At 50.1% G+C, this 22,034-nt stretch overlaps 1 protein-coding gene across 1 annotated transcript in view; it reads left to right on the forward strand.

Annotated features, from left to right (window-relative positions):
- Nucleotides 1-20,844, forward strand: part of LOC140391490 (uncharacterized) — a 406,857-nt gene extending 386,013 nt beyond the window's left edge. Inside the window, exons 50-52 of the mRNA XM_072476012.1 lie at nucleotides 16,255-16,369; nucleotides 19,711-19,883; nucleotides 20,681-20,844. Of these exons, the coding sequence (XP_072332113.1) occupies nucleotides 16,255-16,369; nucleotides 19,711-19,883; nucleotides 20,681-20,762 (370 nt within the window). The 3' untranslated portion in view covers nucleotides 20,763-20,844. The remainder of the gene's footprint in view (nucleotides 1-16,254; nucleotides 16,370-19,710; nucleotides 19,884-20,680) is intronic.
- Nucleotides 20,845-22,034: the final 1,190 nt, after the last annotated feature.

The following is a 22,034-nucleotide window of genomic DNA, read 5'->3' on the forward strand; positions in this document are numbered from 1 at the left end:
TAGTGGCACTGTGTAACTATTGAGATTGATATAGTGGCTCTGTGTAACTATTGAGATTTATATAGTGGCTCTGTGTAACTATTGAGATTTACATAGTGGCACTGTGTAACTATTGAGATTGATATAGTGGCTCTGTGTAACTATTGAGATTGATATAGTGGCTCTGTGTAACTATTGAGATTGATATAGTGGCTCTGTGTAACTACTGAGATTTACATAGTGGCTCTGTGTAACTATTGAGATTTATATAGTGGCTCTGTGTAACTATTGAGATTGATATAGTGGCTCTGTGTAACTATTGAGATTTATATAGTGGCACTGTGTAACTATTGAGATTTACATAGTGGCTCTGTGTAACTATTGAGATTGATATAGTGGCTCTGTGTAACTATTGAGATTGATATAGTGGCACTGTGTAACTATTGAGATTTACATAGTGGCTCTGTGTAACTATTGAGATTGATATAGTGGCTCTGTGTAACTATTGAGATTGATATAGTGGCACTGTGTAACTATTGAGATTTATATAGTGGCTCTGTGTAACTATTGAGATTTATATAGTGGCACTGTGTAACTATTGAGATTCATATAGTGGCTCTGTGTAACTATTGAGATTGATATAGTGGCTCTGTGTAACTATTGAGATTTATATAGTGGCACTGTGTAACTATTGAGATTTATATAGTGGCTCTGTGTAACTATTGAGATTTATATAGTGGCACTGTGTAACTATTGAGATTGATATAGTGGCTCTGTGTAACTATTGAGATTTATATAGTGGCACTGTGTAACTATTGAGATTGATATAGTGGCACTGTGTAACTATTGAGATTTACAAAGTGGCACTGTGTAACTATTGAGATTTATATAGTGGCTCTGTGTAACTATTGAGATTGATATAGTGGCTCTGTGTAACTATTGAGATTTAAATAGTGGCACTGTGTAACTATTGAGATTTATATAGTGGCTCTGTGTAACTATTGAGATTTATATAGTGGCACTGTGTAACTATTGAGATTGATATAGTGGCACTGTGTAACTATTGAGATTTATATAGTGGCTCTGTGTAACTATTGAGATTTATATAGTGGCACTGTGTAACTATTGAGATTTACATAGTGGCACTGTGTAACTATTGAGATTGATATAGTGGCTCTGTGCAACTATTGAGATTGATATAGTGGCTCTGTGTAACTATTGAGATTTATATAGTGGCTCTGTGTAACTATTGAGATTGATATAGTGGCTCTGTGTAACTATTGAGATTGATATAGTGGCACTGTGTAACTATTGAGATTTACATAATGGCACTGTGTAACTATTGAGATTTACATAGTGGCTCTGTGCAACTATTGAGATTTACATAGTGGCACTGTGTAACTATTGAGATTGATATAGTGGCTCTGTGTAACTATTGAGATTTACATAGTGGCCCTGTGTAACTATTGAGATTTATATAGTGGCACTGTGTAACTATTGAGATTTACATAGTGGCACTGTGTAACTATTGAGATTTATATAGTGGCACTGTGTAACTATTGAGATTTACATAGTGGCACTGTGTAACTATTGAGATTGATATAGTGGCACTGTGTAACTATTGAGATTTACATAGTGGCACTGTGTAACTATTGAGATTTATATAGTGGCACTGTGTAACTATTGAGATTGATATAGTGGCTCTGTGTAACTATTGAGATTTATATAGTGGCTCTGTGTAACTATTGAGATTTACAAAGTGGCACTGTGTAACTATTGAGATTTATATAGTGGCTCTGTGTAACTATTGAGATTTATATAGTGGCTCTGTGTAACTATTGAGATTTACAAAGTGGCACTGTGTAACTATTGAGATTTATATAGTGGCTCTGTGTAACTATTGAGATTTACATAGTGGCACTGTGTAACTATTGAGATTTATATAGTGGCTCTGTGTAATTATTGAGATTTATATAGTGGCACTGTGTAACTATTGAGATTGATATAGAACATAGAACATAGAACATAGAACAATACAGCGCAGTACAGGCCCTTCGGCCCACGATGTTGCACCGAAACAAAAGCCATCTAACCTACACTATGCCATTATCATCCATATGTTTATCCAATAAACTTTTAAATGCCCTCAATGTTGGCGAGTTCACTACTGTAGCAGGTAGGGCATTCCACGGCCTCACTACTCTTTGCGTAAAGAACCTACCTCTGACCTCTGTCCTACATCTATTACCCCTCAGTTTAAAGTTATGTCCCCTCGTGCCAGCCATATCCATCCGCGGGAGAAGGCTCTCACTGTCCACCCTATCCAACCCCCTGATCATTTTGTATGCCTCTATTAAGTCTCCTCTTAACCTTCTTCTCTCCAACGAAAACAACCTCAAGTCCATCAGCCTTTCCTCATAAGATTTTCCCTCCATACCAGGCAACATCCTGGTAAATCTCCACTGCACCCGCTCCAAAGCCTCCACGTCCTTCCTATAATGCGGTGACCAGAACTGTACGCAATACTCCAAATGCGGCCGTACCAGAGTTCTGTACAGCTGTAACATGACCTCCCGACTCCAGAACTCAATCCCTCTACCAATAAAGGCCAACACTCCATAGGCCTTCTTCACAACCCTATCAACCTGGGTGGCAACTTTCAGGGATCTATGTACATGGACACCTAGATCCCTCTGCTCATCCACACTTTCAAGAACTTTACCATTAGCCAAATATTCCGCATTCCTGTTATTCCTTCCAAAGTGAATCACCTCACACTTCTCTACATTAAACTCCATTTGCCACCTCACAGCCCAGCTCTGCAGCTTATCTATATCCCTCTGTAACCTGCTACATCCTTCCACACTATCGACAACACCACCGACTTTAGTATCGTCTGCAAATTTACTCACCCACCCTTCTGCGCCTTCCTCTAGGTCATTGATAAAAATGACAAACAGCAACGGCCCCAGAACAGATCCTTGTGGTACTCCACTTGTGACTGTACTCCATTCTGAACATTTCCCATCAACCACCACCCTCTGTCTTCTTTCAGCTAGCCAATTTCTGATCCACATCTCGAAATCACCCTCAATCCCCAGCCTCCGTATTTTTTGCAATAGCCTACCGTGGGGAACCTTATCAAACGCTTTGCTGAAATCCATATACACCACATCAACTGCTCTACCCTCGTCTACCTGTTCAGTCACCTTCTCAAAGAACTCAATAAGGTTTGTGAGGCATGACCTACCCTTCACAAAGCCATGCTGACTATCCCTGATCATATTATTCCTATCTAGATGATTATAAATCTTGTCTCTTATAATCCCCTCCAAGACTTTACCCACTACAGACGTGAGGCTCACCGGTCTATAGTTGCCGGGGTTGTCTCTGCTCCCCTTTTTGAACAAAGGGACCACATTTGCTGTCCTCCAGTCCTCTGGCACTATTCCTGTAGCCAATGATGACATAAAAATCAAAGCCAAAGGTCCAGCAATCTCTTCCCTGGCCTCCCATAGAATCCTAGGATAAATCCCATCAGGTCCCGGGGACTTATCTATTTTCAGCCTGTCCAGAATGGCCAACACCTCTTCCCGGCGTACCTCAATGCCATCTATTCTATTCGCCTGGGGCTCAGCATTCTCCTCCACAACATTATCTTTTTCCAGAGTGAATACTGACGAAAAATATTCATTTAGTATCTCGCCTATCTCTTCAGACTCCACACACAATTTCCCATCCCTGTCCTTGACTGGTCCTACTCTTTCCCTAGTCATTCGCTTATTCCTGACATACCTATAGAAAGCTTTTGGGTTTTCCTTGATCCTTCCTGCCAAATACTTCTCATGTCCCCTCCTTGCTCGTTATATATTTATATAGTGGCACTGTGTAACTATTGAGATTGATATAGTGGCTCTGTGTAACTATTGAGATTGATATAGTGGCTCTGTGTAACTATTGAGATTGATATAGTGGCACTGTGTAACTATTGAGATTTATATAGTGGCACTGTGTAACTATTGAGATTTACATAGTGGCTCTGTGTAACTATTGAGATTGATATAGTGGCTCTGTGTAACTATTGAGATTTATATAGTGGCTCTGTGTAACTATTGAGATTTATATAGTGGCTCTGTGTAACTATTGAGATTGATATAGTGGCTTTGTGTAACTATTGAGATTTATATAGTGGCTCTGTGTAACTATTGAGATTTATATAGTGGCTCTGTGTAACTATTGAGATTTATATAGTGGCTCTGTGTAACTATTGAGATTGATATAGTGGCTCTGTGTAACTATTGAGATTTATATAGTGGCTCTGTGTAACTATTGAGATTGATATAGTGGCTCTGTGTAACTATTGAGATTGATATAGTGGCTCTGTGTAACTATTGAGATTTATATAGTGGCTCTGTGTAACTTTTGAGATTTATATAGTGGCTCTGTGTAACTATTGAGATTTACATAGTGGCTCTGTGTAACTATTGAGATTTATATAGTGGCTCTGTGTAACTTTTGAGATTTACATAGTGGCACTGTGTAACTATTGAGATTTATATAGTGGCTCTGTGTAACTATTGAGATTTACATAGTGGCTCTGTGTAACTATTGAGATTTACATAGTGGCTCTGTGTAACTATTGAGATTTACATAGTGGCACTGTGTAACTATTGAGATTGATGTAGTGGCTCTGTGTAACTATTGAGATTTACATAGTGGCCCTGTGTAACTATTGAGATTTATATAGTGGCTCTGTGTAACTATTGAGATTTATATAGTGGCACTGTGTAACTATTGAGATTGATATAGTGGCTCTGTGTAACTATTGAGATTTACATAGTGGCTCTGTGTAACTATTGAGATTTACATAGTGGCTCTGTGTAACTATTGAGATTTATATAGTGGCACTGTGTAACTATTGAGATTTATATAGTGGCTCTGTGTAACTATTGAGATTTATATAGTGGCTCTGTGTAACTATTGAGATTTATATAGTGGCTCTGTGTAACTATTGAGATTGATATAGTGGCTCTGTGTAACTATTGAGATTGATATAGTGGCTCTGTGTAACTATTGAGATTTACATAGTGGCTCTGTGTAACTATTGAGATTGATATAGTGGCACTGTGTAACTATTGAGATTGATATAGTGGCTCTGTGTAACTATTGAGATTTACATAGTGGCTCTGTGTAACTATTGAGATTTACATAGTGGCACTGTGTAACTATTGAGATTGATATAGTGGCTCTGTGTAACTATTGAGATTTATATAGTGGCTCTGTGTAACTATTGAGATTGATATAGTGGCTCTGTGTAACTATTGAGATTGATATAGTGGCTCTGTGTAACTATTGAGATTGATATAGTGGCACTGTGTAACTATTGAGATTGATATAGTGGCTCTGTGTAACTATTGAGATTTACATAGTGGCTCTGTGTAACTATTGAGATTTACATAGTGGCACTGTGTAACTATTGAGATTTATATAGTGGCTCTGTGTAACTATTGAGATTGATATAGTGGCACTGTGTAACTATTGAGATTTATATAGTGGCTCTGTGTAACTATTGAGATTTATATAGTGGCTCTGTGTAACTATTGAGATTGATATAGTGGCTCTGTGTAACTATTGAGATTGATATAGTGGCACTGTGTAACTATTGAGATTTATATAGTGGCTCTGTGTAACTATTGAGATTTATATAGTGGCACTGTGTAACTATTGAGATTTATATAGTGGCTCTGTGTAACTATTGAGATTTATATAGTGGCACTGTGTAACTATTGAGATTTACATAGTGGCTCTGTGTAACTATTGAGATTTATATAGTGGCACTGTGTAACTATTGAGATTTATATAGTGGCTCTGTGTAACTATTGAGATTGATATAGTGGCTCTATGTAACTATTGAGATTTATATAGTGGCTCTGTGTAACTATTGAGATTTATATAGTGGCTCTGTGTAACTATTGAGATTGATATAGTGGCACTGTGTAACTATTGACATTTACATAGTGGCTCTGTGTAACTATTGAGATTGATATAGTGGCTCTGTGTAACTATTGAGATTGATATAGTGGCTCTGTGTAACTATTGAGATTGATATAGTGGCACTGTGTAACTATTGAGATTTACATAGTGGCTCTGTGTAACTATTGAGATTTACATAGTGGCTCTGTGTAACTATTGAGATTTACATCGTGGCTCTGTGTAACTATTGAGATTTACATAGTGGCTCTGTGTAACTATTGAGATTTACATAGTGGCACTGTGTAACTATTGAGATTTACATAGTGGCTCTGTGTAACTATTGAGATTTACATAGTGGCACTGTGTAACTATTGAGAATTATATAGTGGCACTGTGTAACTATTGAGATTTACATAGTGGCTCTGTGTAACTATTGAGATTGATATAGTGGCTCTGTGTAACTATTGAGATTTATATAGTGGCACTGTGTAACTATTGAGATTAATATAGTGGCACTGTGTAACTATTGAGATTTATATAGTGGCACTGTGTAACTATTGAGATTTACATAGTGGCTCTGTGTAACTATTGAGATTGATATAGTGGCACTGTGTAACTATTGAGATTTATATAGTGGCTCTGTGTAACTATTGAGATTTATATAGTGGCACTGTGTAACTATTGAGATTTATATAGTGGCTCTGTGTAACTATTGAGATTTATATAGTGGCACTGTGTAACTATTGAGATTGATATAGTGGCTCTGTGTAACTATTGAGATTTATATAGTGGCACTGTGTAACTATTGAGATTTATATAGTGGCTCTGTGTAACTATTGAGATTTATATAGTGGCACTGTGTAACTATTGAGATTTATATAGTGGCTCTGTGTAACTATTGAGATTTATATAGTGGCACTGTGTAACTATTGAGATTTATATAGTGGCACTGTGTAACTATTGAGATTGATATAGTGGCTCTGTGTAACTATTGAGATTTACATAGTGGCACTGTGTAACTATTGAGATTGATATAGTGGCACTGTGTAACTATTGAGATTTATATAGTGGCACTGTGTAACTATTGAGATTTATATAGTGGCACTGTGTAACTATTGAGATTTACATAGTGGCTCTGTGTAACTATTGAGATTTATATAGTGGCTCTGTGTAACTATTGAGATTTATATAGTGGCACTGTGTAACTATTGAGATTTACATAGTGGCACTGTGTAACTATTGAGATTGATATAGTGGCTCTGTGTAACTATTGAGATTTATATAGTGGCTCTGTGTAACTATTGAGATTGATATAGTGGCTCTGTGTAACTATTGAGATTGATATAGTGGCACTGTGTAACTATTGAGATTTATATAGTGGCTCTGTGTAACTATTGAGATTTATATAGTGGCACTGTGTAACTATTGAGATTTATATAGTGGCACTGTGTAACTATTGAGATTGATATAGTGGCTCTGTGTAACTATTGAGATTTACATAGTGGCACTGTGTAACTATTGAGATTGATATAGTGGCACTGTGTAACTATTGAGATTTATATAGTGGCACTGTGTAACTATTGAGATTTATATAGTGGCACTGTGTAACTATTGAGATTTACATAGTGGCTCTGTGTAACTATTGAGATTTATATAGTGGCTCTGTGTAACTATTGAGATTTATATAGTGGCACTGTGTAACTATTGAGATTTACATAGTGGCACTGTGTAACTATTGAGATTGATATAGTGGCTCTGTGTAACTATTGAGATTTACATAGTGGCTCTGTGTAACTATTGAGATTTATATAGTGGCTCTGTGTAACTATTGAGATTGATATAGTGGCACTGTGTAACTATTGAGATTGATATAGTGGCTCTGTGTAACTATTGAGATTTATATAGTGGCACTGTGTAACTATTGAGATTGATATAGTGGCTCTGTGTAACTATTGAGATTTACATAGTGGCACTGTGTAACTATTGAGATTGATATAGTGGCACTGTGTAACTATTGAGATTGATATAGTGGCACTGTGTAACTATTGAGATTTATATAGTGGCACTGTGTAACTATTGAGATTTACATAGTGGCTCTGTGTAACTATTGAGATTTACATAGTGGCACTGTGTAACTATTGAGATTTATATAGTGGCTCTGTGTAACTATTGAGATTTACATAGTGGCACTGTGTAACTATTGAGATTTATATAGTGGCTCTGTGTAACTATTGAGATTGATATAGTGGCTCTGTGTAACTATTGAGATTTACATAGTGGCTCTGTGTAACTATTGAGATTTACATATTGGCACTGTGTAACTATTGAGATTTATATAGTGGCTCTGTGTAACTATTGAGATTTATATAGTGGCTCTGTGTAACTATTGAGATTTATATAGTGGCTCTGTGTAACTATTGAGATTTATATAGTGGCACTGTGTAACTATTGAGATTTATATAGTGGCTCTGTGTAACTATTGAGATTGATATAGTGGCTCTGTGTAACTATTGAGATTTACATAGTGGCTCTGTGTAACTATTGAGATTTATATAGTGGCACTGTGTAACTATTGAGATTTATATAGTGGCTCTGTGTAACTATTGAGATTTACATAGTGGCTCTGTGTAACTATTGAGATTTATATAGTGGCACTGTGTAACTATTGAGATTTATATAGTGGCACTGTGTAACTATTGAGATTTATATAGTGGCTCTGTGTAACTATTGAGATTTATATAGTGGCTCTGTGTAACTATTGAGATTTACATAGTGGCTCTGTGTAACTATTGAGATTTACATATTGGCACTGTGTAACTATTGAGATTTACATAGTGGCTCTGTGTAACTATTGAGATTTATATAGTGGCTCTGTGTAACTATTGAGATTTATATAGTGGCACTGTGTAACTATTGAGATTTACATAGTGGCTCTGTGTAACTATTGAGATTTACATAGTGGCTCTGTGTAACTATTGAGATTTATATAGTGGCTCTGTGTAACTATTGAGATTTATATAGTGGCTCTGTGTAACTATTGAGATTTACATAGTGGCTCTGTGTAACTATTGAGATTTACATATTGGCACTGTGTAACTATTGAGATTTACATAGTGGCTCTGTGTAACTATTGAGATTTATATAGTGGCTCTGTGTAACTATTGAGATTTATATAGTGGCTCTGTGTAACTATTGAGATTTATATAGTGGCTCTGTGTAACTATTGAGATTTATATAGTGGCTCTGTGTAACTATTGAGATAGGACAGGATTCTCCGACCCCCTGCTGGGGCGTGGCATGAATCCCACCCCACCGCCATTGCGGCGGCTGCCGAATTCTCCGGCTCCGAGGTTCTGGCGGGAATCGTGCCGGTCGGGGGCTGTTGGCAGCGTCCTCTCCCCCCCCCCCCCGGCGATTCTCCGCCTCGTGGTGGGCCGAGCCGCCGCCCGTTTTCGGCAAGTCCCACCGCGTAAATTTTTTTTCCCCTTTTTAAAAAGAATATATTTTATTAAAGTTTTAAAACACAATTTTTCCCCCTTACAGATCAACAAAACGGTAACATGATAACTGATAGATAACATTGTTAAATTAAATAGTGAACTAACAAAATAACACGAAATAGTGCCCCCCCCCCCCCCCCCCGCCCCTTCACCCCATCTAGAACACAAACAATTTACCCCCCCCCAGGCTGCTGCTGGCTATCTATTTTCCCCCTAACGTTCCACTAGATAGTCGAGGAACGGTTGCCACTGCCTGGTGAACCCTTGAGCCGATCCTCTCAGCGCAAACTTCATCTGCTCTAGTTTTATGAACCCCACCATATCGTTTATCCAGACCTCCAGTCCGGGGGGTTTCGCTTCCTTCCACATGAGTAAAATCCTACGCCGGGCTACTAGGGACGCAAAGGCCAAAACATCGGCCTCTTTTGCCTCCTGCACTCCCGGCTCGTCCGCAACTCCAAATATAGCTAACCCCCAGCCTGGCTTGACCCGGACCTTCACCACCTTCGAGATCACTCCCGTCACTCCCCTCCAATACTCCTCCAGTGCCGGGCACAACCAAAACATATGTGTGTGGTTCGCCGGGCTTCCCCCGCACCTCCCACCCTTGTCCTCCACTCCGAAGAACCTGCTCAACCTCGCTCCCGTTATGTGTGCTCTATGCAGCACACGAGGAAGAGGAATTTACCCTACTTAGGGCATCAGCCCACAAACCCTCCTCAATCTCCTCCCCGAGCTCTTCTTCCCATTTTCCTTTCAGTTCTTCTACCAGCTCCTCCCCCTGTTCTCTCATCTCCCGGTATATTTCGGACACTTTGCCCTCCCCGACCCACACCCCCGAAAGCACCCTGTCCTGGATCCCCTGTGTCGGAAGCAGCGGAAATTCTCTCACCTGTTGTCTCGTGAACGCTCTCACCTGCATATACCTAAAGATATTCCCCGGGGGCAACTCATACTTTTCCTCTAGCGCTCCCAAGCTCGCAAACGTCCCATCTATAAATAAGTCTCCCACTCTCCTGATTCGTGCCCGGTGCCAGCTCTGGAACCCTCCGTCCAGCCTCCCTGCCACCCGCGTAAATTACACAAGGTTCTTACCGGCGGGACCAGGCTCTGCGGGCGGCCTGCGGAGTCCTCGGGGGGGATCGGGCCCGGGCCTGTCCCGCGATCGGGGCCCACCGTTCTGCGGGCGTGCCTGTGCCGTGGGGGCACTCTTCCCTCCGCGCCGGCTGCTGTGAAGCTCGGCGATGGCCGGCGCGGAGAAGAAACCCCCTGCGAATCCGCTGGGATCACGGCAGCGGTTTGGCACCAAACACTCCGGCACTGGCCTAGCCCTAACCCTAACCCGAAGGTGTGGAGGTTTCCACAACTTCGGTACGGCCCGCCGGTGAGCGGAGAATCCCGCTCGTGCAGAGTGGCAGCAACATCAACTGAGAATGATTGAATCTTGTAGCACACGAAGAGGCCATTCAGCCCATTAAGCTAATTCTGGCACACTAAATGAGATATCCAATTATTCCCAGTCCCTCTGTTCTTTCCCTACAGCCCTGCACATTCTTCCCTTTTCCCCCAATTCCCATTTTGATAGTTATTCTTTAATCTGCCATTGCCGCCCATCCACGCAGCGCCGCCCGTCCACGCAGCGCCGCCCGTCCACGCAGCGTCCGCCCGTCCACGCAGCGCCCGCCCGTCCACTCAGCGCCCGCCCGTCCACGCAGCGCCCGCCCGTCCACGCAGCGCCCGCCCGTCCACGCAGCGCCCACCGTCCACGCAGCGCCGCCCATCCATGCAGCGCCCACCGTCCACGCAGCGCCCACCGTCCACGCAGCGCCGCCCATCCACGCAGCGCCCACCGTCCACGCAGCGCCCGCCCGTCCACGCAGCGCCCACCGTCCACGCAGCGCCCACCGTCCACGCAGCGCCCACAATCCACGCAGCGCCCACCGTCCACGCAGCGCCCACCGTCCACGCAGCGCCCACCGTCCACACAGCGCCCACCGTCCACGCAGCGCCCACCGTCCACACAGCGCCCACCGTCCACGCAGCGCCCTCCGTCCACGCAGCGCCCACCGTCCACGCAGCGCCCACCGTCCACGCAGCGCCCTCCGTCCACGCAGCGCCCACCGTCCACGCAGCGCCCACCGTCCACGCAGCGCCCTCCGTCCACGCAGCGCCCACCGTCCACGCAGCGCCCTCCGTCCACGCAGCGCCCTCCGTCCACGCAGTGCCCACCGTCCACGCAGCGCCCACCGTCCACGCAGCGCCCACCGTCCACGCAGCGCCCACCGTCCACGCAGCGCCCACCGTCCACGCAGCGCCCTCCGTCCACGCAGCGCCCACCGTCCACGCAGCGCCCTCCGTCCACGCAGCGCCCACCGTCCACGCAGCGCCCTCCGTCCACGCAGCGCCCACCGTCCACGCAGCGCCCTCCGTCCACGCAGCGCCCTCCGTCCACGCAGCGCCCTCCGTCCACACAGCGCCCACAATCCACGCAGCGCCCACAATCCACGCAGCGCCCACCGTCCACACAGCGCCCACCGTCCACGCAGCGTCCACAATCCACGCAGCGCCCACCGTCCACGCAGCGCCCACCACCCACGCAGCGCCCACCACCCACGCAGCGCCCACCGTCCACGCAGCGCCCACAATCCACGCAGCGCCCACCGTCCACACAGCGCCCACCGTCCATGCAGCGCCCACAATCCACGCAGCGCCCACCGTCCACACAGCGCCCACCGTCCACACAGCGCCCACCGTCCACGCAGCGCCCACCGTCCACACAGCGCCCACAATCCACGCAGCTCCCACAATCCACGCAGCGCCCACCGTCCACGCAGCGCCCACAATCCACGCAGCTCCCACAATCCACGCAGCGCCCACCGTCCACGCAGCGCCCACCACCCACGCAGCGCCCACCATCCACGCAGCGCCCACCGTCCACGCAGCGCCCACCGTCCACGCAGCGCCCACCATCCACGCAGCGCCCACCGTCCACGCAGCGCCCACCGTCCACGCAGCGCCCACCATCCACGCAGCGCCCTCCGTCCACGCAGCGCCCTCCGTCCACGCAGCGCCCACCGTCCACGCAGCGCCCACCGTCCACGCAGCGCCCACCACCCACGCAGCGCCCACCACCCACGCAGCGCCCACCGTCCACGCAGCGCCCACCGTCCACGCAGCGCCCACCGTCCACGCACCGCCCACGCAGCGCCCTCCCGACCACGCAGCGCCCACCGTCCACGCAGCGCCCTCCGTCCACGCAGCGCCCACCGTCCACGCACCACCCACGCAACGCCCACCGTCCACGCAGCGCCCACCGTCCACGCAGCGCCCACCACCCACGCAACGCCCACCGTCCACGCAGCGCCCGCCCGTCCACGCAGCGCCCGCCCGTCCACGCAGCGCCCACTGTCTACGCAGCGCCCGCCCGTCCACGCAGCGCCCACCGTCCACGCAGCGCCCACCACCCACGCAACGCCCACCGTACACGCAGCGCCCTCCGTCCACGCAGCGCCCACTGTCCACGCAGCACCCGCCCGTCCACGCAGCGCCCTCCGTCCACGCAGCGCCCACCGTCCACGCAGCATCCACCGTCCACGCAGCGCCCACGCAGCACCCACTTTCCACGCAGCGCCCACTGTCTACGCAGCGCCCGCCTGTCCACGCAGCACCCGCCCGTCCACGCAGCGCCCACCGTCCACGCAGCGCCCACCGTCCACGCAGCGCCCACCGTCCATGCAGCGCCCACCGTCCATGCAGCGCCCACCCGTCCACGCAGCGTCCGCCCGTCCACGCAGCGCCCTCCGTCCACGCAGCGCCCACCGTCCACGCAGCGTCCGCCGTCCACGCAGCGCCCGCCGTCCACGCAGCGTCCACCGTCCACGCAGCGCCCACCGTCCACGCAGCGCCCTCCGTCCACGCAGCGTCCGCCCGTCCACGCAGCGCCCACCGTCCACGCAGCGCCCACCGTCCACGCAGCGCCCACCGTCCACGCAGCGCCCGCCGTCCACGCAGCGCCCGCCGTCCACGCAGCGCCCACCGTCCACGCAGCGCCCGCCCGTCCACGCAGCGCCCTCCGTCCACGCAGCGCCCACCGTCCACGCAGCGCCCACCGTCCACGCAGCGCCCGCCCGTCCACGCAGCGCCCTCCGTCCACGCAGCGCCCACCGTCCACGCAGCGCCCACCCATCCACGCAGCGCCCCGCCCGTCCACGCAGCGCCCACCGTCCACGCAGCGCCCACCGTCCACGCAGCGCCCGCCGTCCACGCATCGCCCACCGTCCACGCATCGCCCTCCGTCCACGCAGCGTCCGCCCGTCCACGCAGCGCCCACCGTCCACACAGCGCCCGCCGTCCACGCAGCGCCCACCGTCCACGCATCGCCCTCCGTCCACGCAGCGTCCGCCCGTCCACGCATCGCCCACCGTCCACGCATCGCCCTCCGTCCACGCAGCGTCCGCCCGTCCACGCATCGCCCACCGTCCACGCATCGCCCTCCGTCCACGCAGCGCCCACCGTCCACGCAGCGCCCGCCCGTCCACGCAGCGTCCGCCCGTCCACGCATCGCCCACCGTCCACGCATCGCCCTCCGTCCACGCAGCGCCCACCGTCCACGCAGCGCCCTCCGTCCACGCATCGCCCACCGTCCACGCATCGCCCTCCGTCCACGCAGCGCCCACCGTCCACGCAGCGCCCGCCCGTCCACGCAGCGTCCGCCGTCCACGCAGCGCCCGCCCGTCCACGCAGCGCCCACCGTCCACGCAGCGCCCACCGTCCACGCAGCGCCCACCGTCCACGCAGCGCCCACCGTCCACGCAGCGCCCACCCGTCTACGCAGCGCCCGCCCGTCCACGCAGCGCCCGCCGTCCATGCAGCGCCCGCCGTCCACGCAGCGCCCACCGTCCACGCAGCGCCCGCCCGTCCACGCAGCGCCCACCGTCCACGCAGCGCCCACCCGTCCACGCAGCGCCCGCCGTCCACGCAGCGCCCACCGTCCACGCAGCGCCCACCGTCTACGCAGCGCCCGCCCGTCCACGCAGCGCCCGCCGTCCACGCAGCGCCCACCGTCCACGCAGCGTCCGCCCGTCCACGCAGCGCCCACCCGTCCACGCAGCGCCCTCCGTCCACGCAGCGCCCTCCGTCCACGCAGCGCCCACCCGTCCACGCAGCGTCCGCCCGTCCACGCAGCGCCCTCCGTCCACGCAGCGCCCACCGTCCACGCAGCGCCCACCGTCCACGCAGCGCCCACCCGTCCACGCAGCGCCCACCGTCCACGCAGCGCCCACCCGTCCACGCAGCGCCCTCCGTCCACACAGCGCCCTCCGTCCACACAGCGCCCTCCGTCCACGCAGCGCCCGCCGTCCACGCAGCGCCCGCCGTCCACGCAGCGCCCGCCGTCCACGCAGCGCCCGCCGTCCACACAGCGCCCTCCGTCCACACAGCGCCCGCCGTCCACGCAGCGCCCGCCGTCCACGCAGCGCCCACCGTCCACGCAGCGCCCACCGTCCACGCAGCGCCCTCCGTCCACGCAGCGCCCGCCGTCCACGCAGCGCCCGCCGTCCACGCAGCGCCCACCGTCCACGCAGCGCCCGCCGTCCACGCAGCGCCCGCCGTCCACGCAGCGCCCACCGTCCACGCAGCGCCCACCGTCCACGCAGCGTCCGCCGTCCACGCAGCGCCCACCGTCCACGCAGCGCCTCCCAGATCACAATTCGCTGTGGAAAGAAAATTCCCCTCAACTCCCCCTCGGGTCTTTTCAAACCGAGTCTGGGTAAACCTGTGAGGGAGAGAGGAATAGGAGATGTTGATAGAGGGAAACAAAGACGCTGCTTGCCTCCAGCACGGTCTAGTTGGGTCGAATGGCCTGTAAATTCCAAATAATTCCCCCCCCCCACACCACCATGTTTAAGGTGGTACTCAGGTGCTCTCCATTTTCAGTCCCTTCACATCCTGGATGGAGATTCAAGGAGGGAATGCGGGCCCATATCTCGGAAGCATGTTCCTGCGGAGACCCAGCTCCTCATCACTACTACAAGCTCCTGATGTCAGCTCTGTGCAAACGAGGACTGGACACGAGATAGGGAGGTGTAAAGGATTTGCAAAATGATTCCTGACCTAGTGTGTCAACCTGTCAACAATGGCCGCAGTCCTGCAAGGACATCCACTGTCCCTCTCCATTCATATCTTCATCGCCCAATCCTGGCTGCCCTCAGGAGGATAACCGTGGGCAGCACGGCAGCACAGTGGTTAGCACAGTTGCTTCACAGCCCCAGGATCCCAGGTTCGATTCCCTGCTGGGTCACTGGCTGTGTGAAGTCAGCGCTCGCCCCGTGTGTGCGTGGGTTTCTTCCGGGTGCTCCGGTTTCCTCCCACAGTACAAAGGATGTGCAGGTTAGGTGGATTGGCCGTGATCAATTATCCTTCATGTCCAAAAACGTTAGGTGGGGTTACTGGGTTATGGGGATAGGGCGGAGGTGTGGGGCGTAAGTAGGGAGCTCTTTCCAATGGGCCGTTGTGAACTTGATGGGCCGAATGGCCTCCTTCTGCACTGTAAATTCTATGATTCTATAATAGGGTGGGGTAGAGACATTTAGTGGCGGGTGGGGGGGCGGGGGGGGGGGGGGGGGGTGGGTGTTGGGTACACAGAGATTTCTAGGGTTCTGTGGAAACCAGGACTGGGAGTGATGACAGATGGAAATCGGCACCAGTCGGGGTAATGTGTTTCCAGGTGGTAGTTTGTCTGGTGTTGATCATGATCGCCGTGTTGGACCAGGAATAATATCTTAACCTGTTTCCCCCCCCACAGATGCTCCGTTTGTGAAGCCCCAGCGATGGTAATCGCTGTTCACAGCCAAACCATTCAAATCCCAATGTGCCCCAATGGCTGGCATTCCCTCTGGATCGGCTATTCCTTCATGATGGTAAGCTACCTGACGATCAAGCACAACTGGGTAGATTTACCACTTTGGGCTCAATAGGGGAAACGTGTTGGAAGTTACTCTTTGGTGCTTTCGAGTCCAGGCTCCTGCTAAATCCAATTGCATGATCACAAATAGGTAGGGTGTGATCTACCAGCCGTGTCTGCCCGAACAGGGGCCTGATGTTGATGCCAGGGGATGCCCCCAGGTGGATGCCCTCCGGGGAGGGTGGTGCCCTTGCACTGCCGGTGACAATCTGGTGTGCTGGTTTAGCACTTCCAAGGTGCCGGGCTGGCATTGTGCCCATGCCAGGGATTGGGGTCAGGGTGCCTTGCCCATGGGGTGTAGAGGGGGGGAGTGGCCCTCCTTGTAGGTGAGTTGGGGGCCATGAGAAGGGGGTGCCATTTTTAACTGACTCCCCGATCGCCTCCTGCACTGAGGGTTTCTGGCGCAGAAACAGGGCGTTTGCCACGCAGTCCCTGCTGAAGCGCCGGATTGTAGCTGCGTCCCGTTTGATAGCGTGGTGTTTCTCAGCGCTGGCAGGAAACACCCGGCAAACGTGCTCGGCAAGGGATCCTGTCCCAATTCGGTTACATTGTGCCAAAATCGCCCATCACAGCCAGAGGCAGAATGGAATAGAATCACTTGGGGTTTTTTTCTCCATTAAACAATTTCCCTGGATATATTTAAAAACTGTAAATGAGGCAGGTTTATTATTGGGGTTATTAACCTGATTTTAAATTCATAATAACTTTAAAAAACATTCTACTGAACAATGTACTAACTGATGTACACTAGTCAGTTCCGATGTAAATGTTTGACAGACATTTCTGAAACTTGCTGTCTCTTGTCTGTCCGGCAAGAGAACGAGAGTCATTTATTGAATCCCAAAAAAGTGAAATTAGCAGAATCTCGCAAGGTTAACCTCGAGGTGTGGCCAGTTTGTGGAGGAGGTCTCCTGCAGATTAATTAAATCCTGCGCTGAATGTAAAGATTGTGGAAAACAGGAATGGGAATGGTCCTGGGGGTGATTCACGCACTACTGGGAGCGTGGGCCTGGATTTTTGTGCGCAGGTTCCGAGTGGAACCTGGTCCCAGAACCATGTGGTGTATATGGATTTCAGTAAAGCGTTTCATAAGGTTCCCCACGGTAGGCTACTGCAGAAAATACAGAGACATGGGATTCAGGGTGATTTAGCAGTTTGGATCAGAAATTGGCTAGCTGGAAGAAGACAAAGGGTGGTGGTTGATGGGAAATGTTCAGACTGGAGTCCAGTTATTAGTGGTGTACCACAAGGATCTGTTTTGGGGCCACTGCTGTTTGTCATTTTTATAAATGACCTGGAGGAGGGCGTAGAAGGATGGGTGGGTAAATTTGCAGATGACACTAAAGTCGGTGGAGTTGTGGACAGTGCGGAAGGATGTTACAAGTTACAGAGGGACATAGATAAGCTGCAGCGCTGGGCTGAGAGGTGGCAAATGGAGTTTAATGCAGAAAAGTGTGAGGTGATTCATTTTGGAAGGAATAACAGGAAGACTGAGTACTGGGCTAATGGTAAGATTCTTGGTAGTGTGGATGAGCAGAGAGATCTCGGTGTCCATGTACATAGATCCCTGAAAGTTGCCACTCAGGTTGAGAGGGTTGTTAAGAAGGCGTACGGTGTGTTAGCTTTTATTGGTAGAGGGATTAAGTTTCGGAGCCATGAGGTCATGATGCAGCTGTACAAAACTCTGGGGCGAGATTCTCCGACCCCCCGCCGGGTCGGAGAATCGCCGGGGGCTGGCGTGAATACCGCCCCCGCCGGTTGCCGAAGTCTCCGGCACCGGCGATTCGGCGGGGGCGGGAATCGCGCCGCGCCGGTTGGAGGGCCACCCGCGCGATTCACCGGCCTGGATGGGCCGAAGTCCCGCCGCTAAAATGCCTGTCCCGCCGGCGTAAATTAAACCACCTACCTTACCGGCGGGACAAGGCGGCGCAGGCAGGCTCCGGGGTCCAGGGGGGCCGGGGGGGCGATCTGGCCTTGGGGGGTGCACCCACGGTGGCCTGGTCCGCGATCGGGGCCCACCGATCCGCGGGCGGGCCTGTGCCGTGGGGGCACTCTTTCCCTTCCGCCTTCCCCACGGTCTCCACCATGGCGGAGGCGGAAGAGACTCCCTCCACTGCGCATGCGCGGGAATGCTGTCAGCGGCCGCTAACGCTCCCGCGCATGTGCCGCCTGGAGATGTCATTTCCGCGCCAGCTGGCGGGGCAACAAAGGCCATTTCCGCCAGCTGGCGGGGCGGAAATTCATCCGGCGCCGGCCTAGCCCCTCAATGTTGGGGCTCGGCCCCCAAAGATGCGGAGCATTCCGCGCCTTTGGGGCGGCGCGATGCCCGACTGATTTGCGCCGTTTTGGGCGCCAGTCGGGGACATCGCGCCGTTTCCGGAGAATTTCGCCCCTGGTGTGGCCGCATTTGGAGTATTGCGTGCAATTCTGGTCGCCACATTATAGGAAGGATGTGGAAGCATTGGAACGGGTGCAGAGGAGATTTACCAGAATGTTGCCTGGTATGGAGGGAAGATCTTATGAGGAAAGGCTGAGGTACTTGAGGCTGTTTTCGTTAGAGAGAAGAAGGTTAAGAGGTGACTTAATTGAGGCATACAAGATGATCAGAGGATTGGATAGGGTGGACAGTGAGAGCCTTTTTCCTCAGATGGTGATGTCTAGCACGAGGGGACATAGCTTTAAACTGAGGGGAGATAGATATAGGACAGATGTCAGAGGTATGTTCTTTACTCAGAGAGTAGTAAGGGCGTGGAATGCCCTGCCTGCAACAGTAGTGGACTCGCCAACACTAAGGGCATTCAAATGGTCATTGGATAGACATATGGACGATAAGGGAATAGTGTAGGTGGGCTTTAGAGTGGTTTCACAGGTCGGGGCAACATCGAGGGCCGAAGGGCCTGTACTGCGCTGTAATGTTCTATGTTCTATGTTCTATCTGCCTGTGGAGTGAGAGGGTAACTCCTCAGTCCTGGGGACGCTGCGAGTGTGATCAGCAATGAGGTTTTTCCCATGCTGCACACGGGCAGAGTTCTCAGTCTGACAAGAGGCCAACAATTTCCTCCTGTAGCACAGCCTTAAGGAAAATTATCCCAGGGCGTGTTTATACCTCCACTGGCTTTAGAACATGGCAGAGCAAGGCCGGGGAACAATTGGAACATGTAAACAGTCAGAGGGGTAGGATAGCAAAGTGGGAAATAAAGGAAAGGAGAGAGGGAAGTTTGTGTGTTTATCTGTGGTTGAGTACGGACGGTTTGGTCAGCTGAACAGTTTAATTCAGTCCCTTCTGTCTGTGTGCAGCACACCAGTTCCGGGGCTGAGGGATCAGGACAAGCTCTATCATCTCCCGGTTCTTGCCTGGAATCATTCCGCACAGCCCCTTTCATTGAGTGCCATGGCCGAGGAACCTGCAATTACTACGCCAACTCTTACAGCTTCTGGCTCGCCACTGTGGAGACCACAGAGATGTTCAGGTTAGTGATGGGAGCTCTCGGCCTACCCGTCACGGGTAAACCTGCCCTGGTGGCACTGGAAAGGCTCAGTGCCTGTGGGTGGAATCCAGTGGCCACTCGAAAAGCAGCTCGCCACGACCCAGCGTGGTCGATCAAAGCCGGGATACCCGGATTCCGGGATCTACCCGGCTCGCAACACCTCGCAAAATCCAACGCAACCTCGTGAGAGGGTGCGATGTAAATCCCACCCATTGTGGGCGGGGTAACTGATTTGTTATGTTGTAGGTGTAACATAAGTGGCTTCCCTGTGGTGCACTTGACAAAGGAAGGTTCAGACGTGGAGATAACTTCAACACGTTTATTAAACTATTTACACTTCTATTACTCGGGTTCGACACTACTGCTAATCCTACTATAGCTACCCAGACTGACTAACCAGTTGCTGCAATCCACGTGGTGGGAGTGTTATTGAATCAACCCTGTGTCTCTACTCACTGACTGTCTCCACTGGAAAGAGGCAGATCATGTGAGTGGTGTCCTTTATATATGGGTTAGTGTAATGCCCCCCTGTGGTCGTGTTACCTCCGTGTGTATCGTGAATGTCCATTGGTCGTGTCCTATCTACCTGATCTATTGGTTGAGTGTGTGTGTGTGTGTGTGATGTCTCTGGTGCTCCCTCTAGTGTCTCGCTAGCCTACATGTTTTTACATTGATGCACATCACCACAGTAACCTTTTGGCAAATCTGCTTATTAGAGTGAGACAGCTACCACAATCTACAGACAACTTCTTCCTAAACTCTCTGTTTTCTTTAACCAGAAAACCAGAATCGGAGACCCTCAAGGCGGGTGAGCTACGCACTCGCATCAGCCGCTGCCAAGTTTGTATGAAGAAGACGTAATGTATTTTGAGACTACCAAGCTTTGTCTCGCAATCCTCTAATGGACTATGGTGCTATCTCTATAATAAAGCAATTTACAATATCCTGTGTACCTCACTCATCTATTGTGACAAAAGAAAAAATAGCGCATAGCAAAAGGAACGGAGATACAAATCCAAATGCTTTCCTGCAATATCCCGGCACCCTGCTGCTTGAAGATAAACAATATAAGCTTTCTATTATTGACACACTAAATGGCACTTTGTTCATTAAAGCAATGCACTGAATATTAACAGAAACGAGAACACTGACAGGACAATGCAAAGATGGGAGAGGGTTAAGGAGCTGCGAACAACATTGAGGAGTTTGTAAATGATGAGTGAAGTTTGCAGTCTGGGCTAAAATTTGGGAAACTCTCCTGGCCCAGACTCTCACCTCTCGGGAGGCGGGGTTACTGAGAGATTCGCACTCTTAATCTGACAGCCATTGACAGTCAGGCTGTGCGAGTGTGCGGCTGCCAGGAGAGGATGGGAAAAACACACACCGACCCTCGTTCCTGTCCCGGGAAGCTCCCTCCCAATGTGTGCTCCAGATTTCCTCATGGCTGGAGGGTGCAGCTATCGGCCAGTGTATTATTGCCCTGGAATGAGTGACTTGTCTGGCCAGTTCAGGTGAACAGTTAAAGAACCAAACATATTGCTGTGGATCTGGAGTAACATAAGGGCCAGACACGGGAGAGATGACAAATTTCCTTCCTGAAAGAATATTAATAAACCAGATTGTATTTTACAACAATCCAGTTGTTTCATTAATGTTAATGAGACTCGTACGTCATTCCACATTCGCCAATTCATTTGAATTTAACATTTCCCTCCAGTTGCCCAAGGTGGGATTTGAACCCACGTCTCTCATTCTGCGGATTAATAATCCAGTAACATGACCACTATCGGACCAATCCCACAAGGAAAAATGCTGATTAACCCCCTCCCATCTATTTAATATATACTAAATATACTAAATCAATCTATTTACAGTTCTGTTTATTTCCTGACTGTGGGTTTGAGATTGAAACAAGCTGTTGGATGGACACAGTGGTATGAAGACATTGGTGAGGATTGCTGTTGTATAAATACAGGCTTCGCTGGAATTGAGGATTGATTTCACATGTGGGGCTTCTCCATGTCAGGGTGATAGGCAAGCCCACCAAAGCAAGCTGCCCATTGACAGCAAGACTTTGTCAAATTATCCCAAATATTTAGTATATATTATTGGAAATTCAGCAGTAAGGTGCTA

Source organism: Scyliorhinus torazame, chromosome 15 (assembly GCF_047496885.1).
Source record: "Scyliorhinus torazame isolate Kashiwa2021f chromosome 15, sScyTor2.1, whole genome shotgun sequence".
Lineage (NCBI taxonomy): Eukaryota > Metazoa > Chordata > Chondrichthyes > Carcharhiniformes > Scyliorhinidae > Scyliorhinus > Scyliorhinus torazame.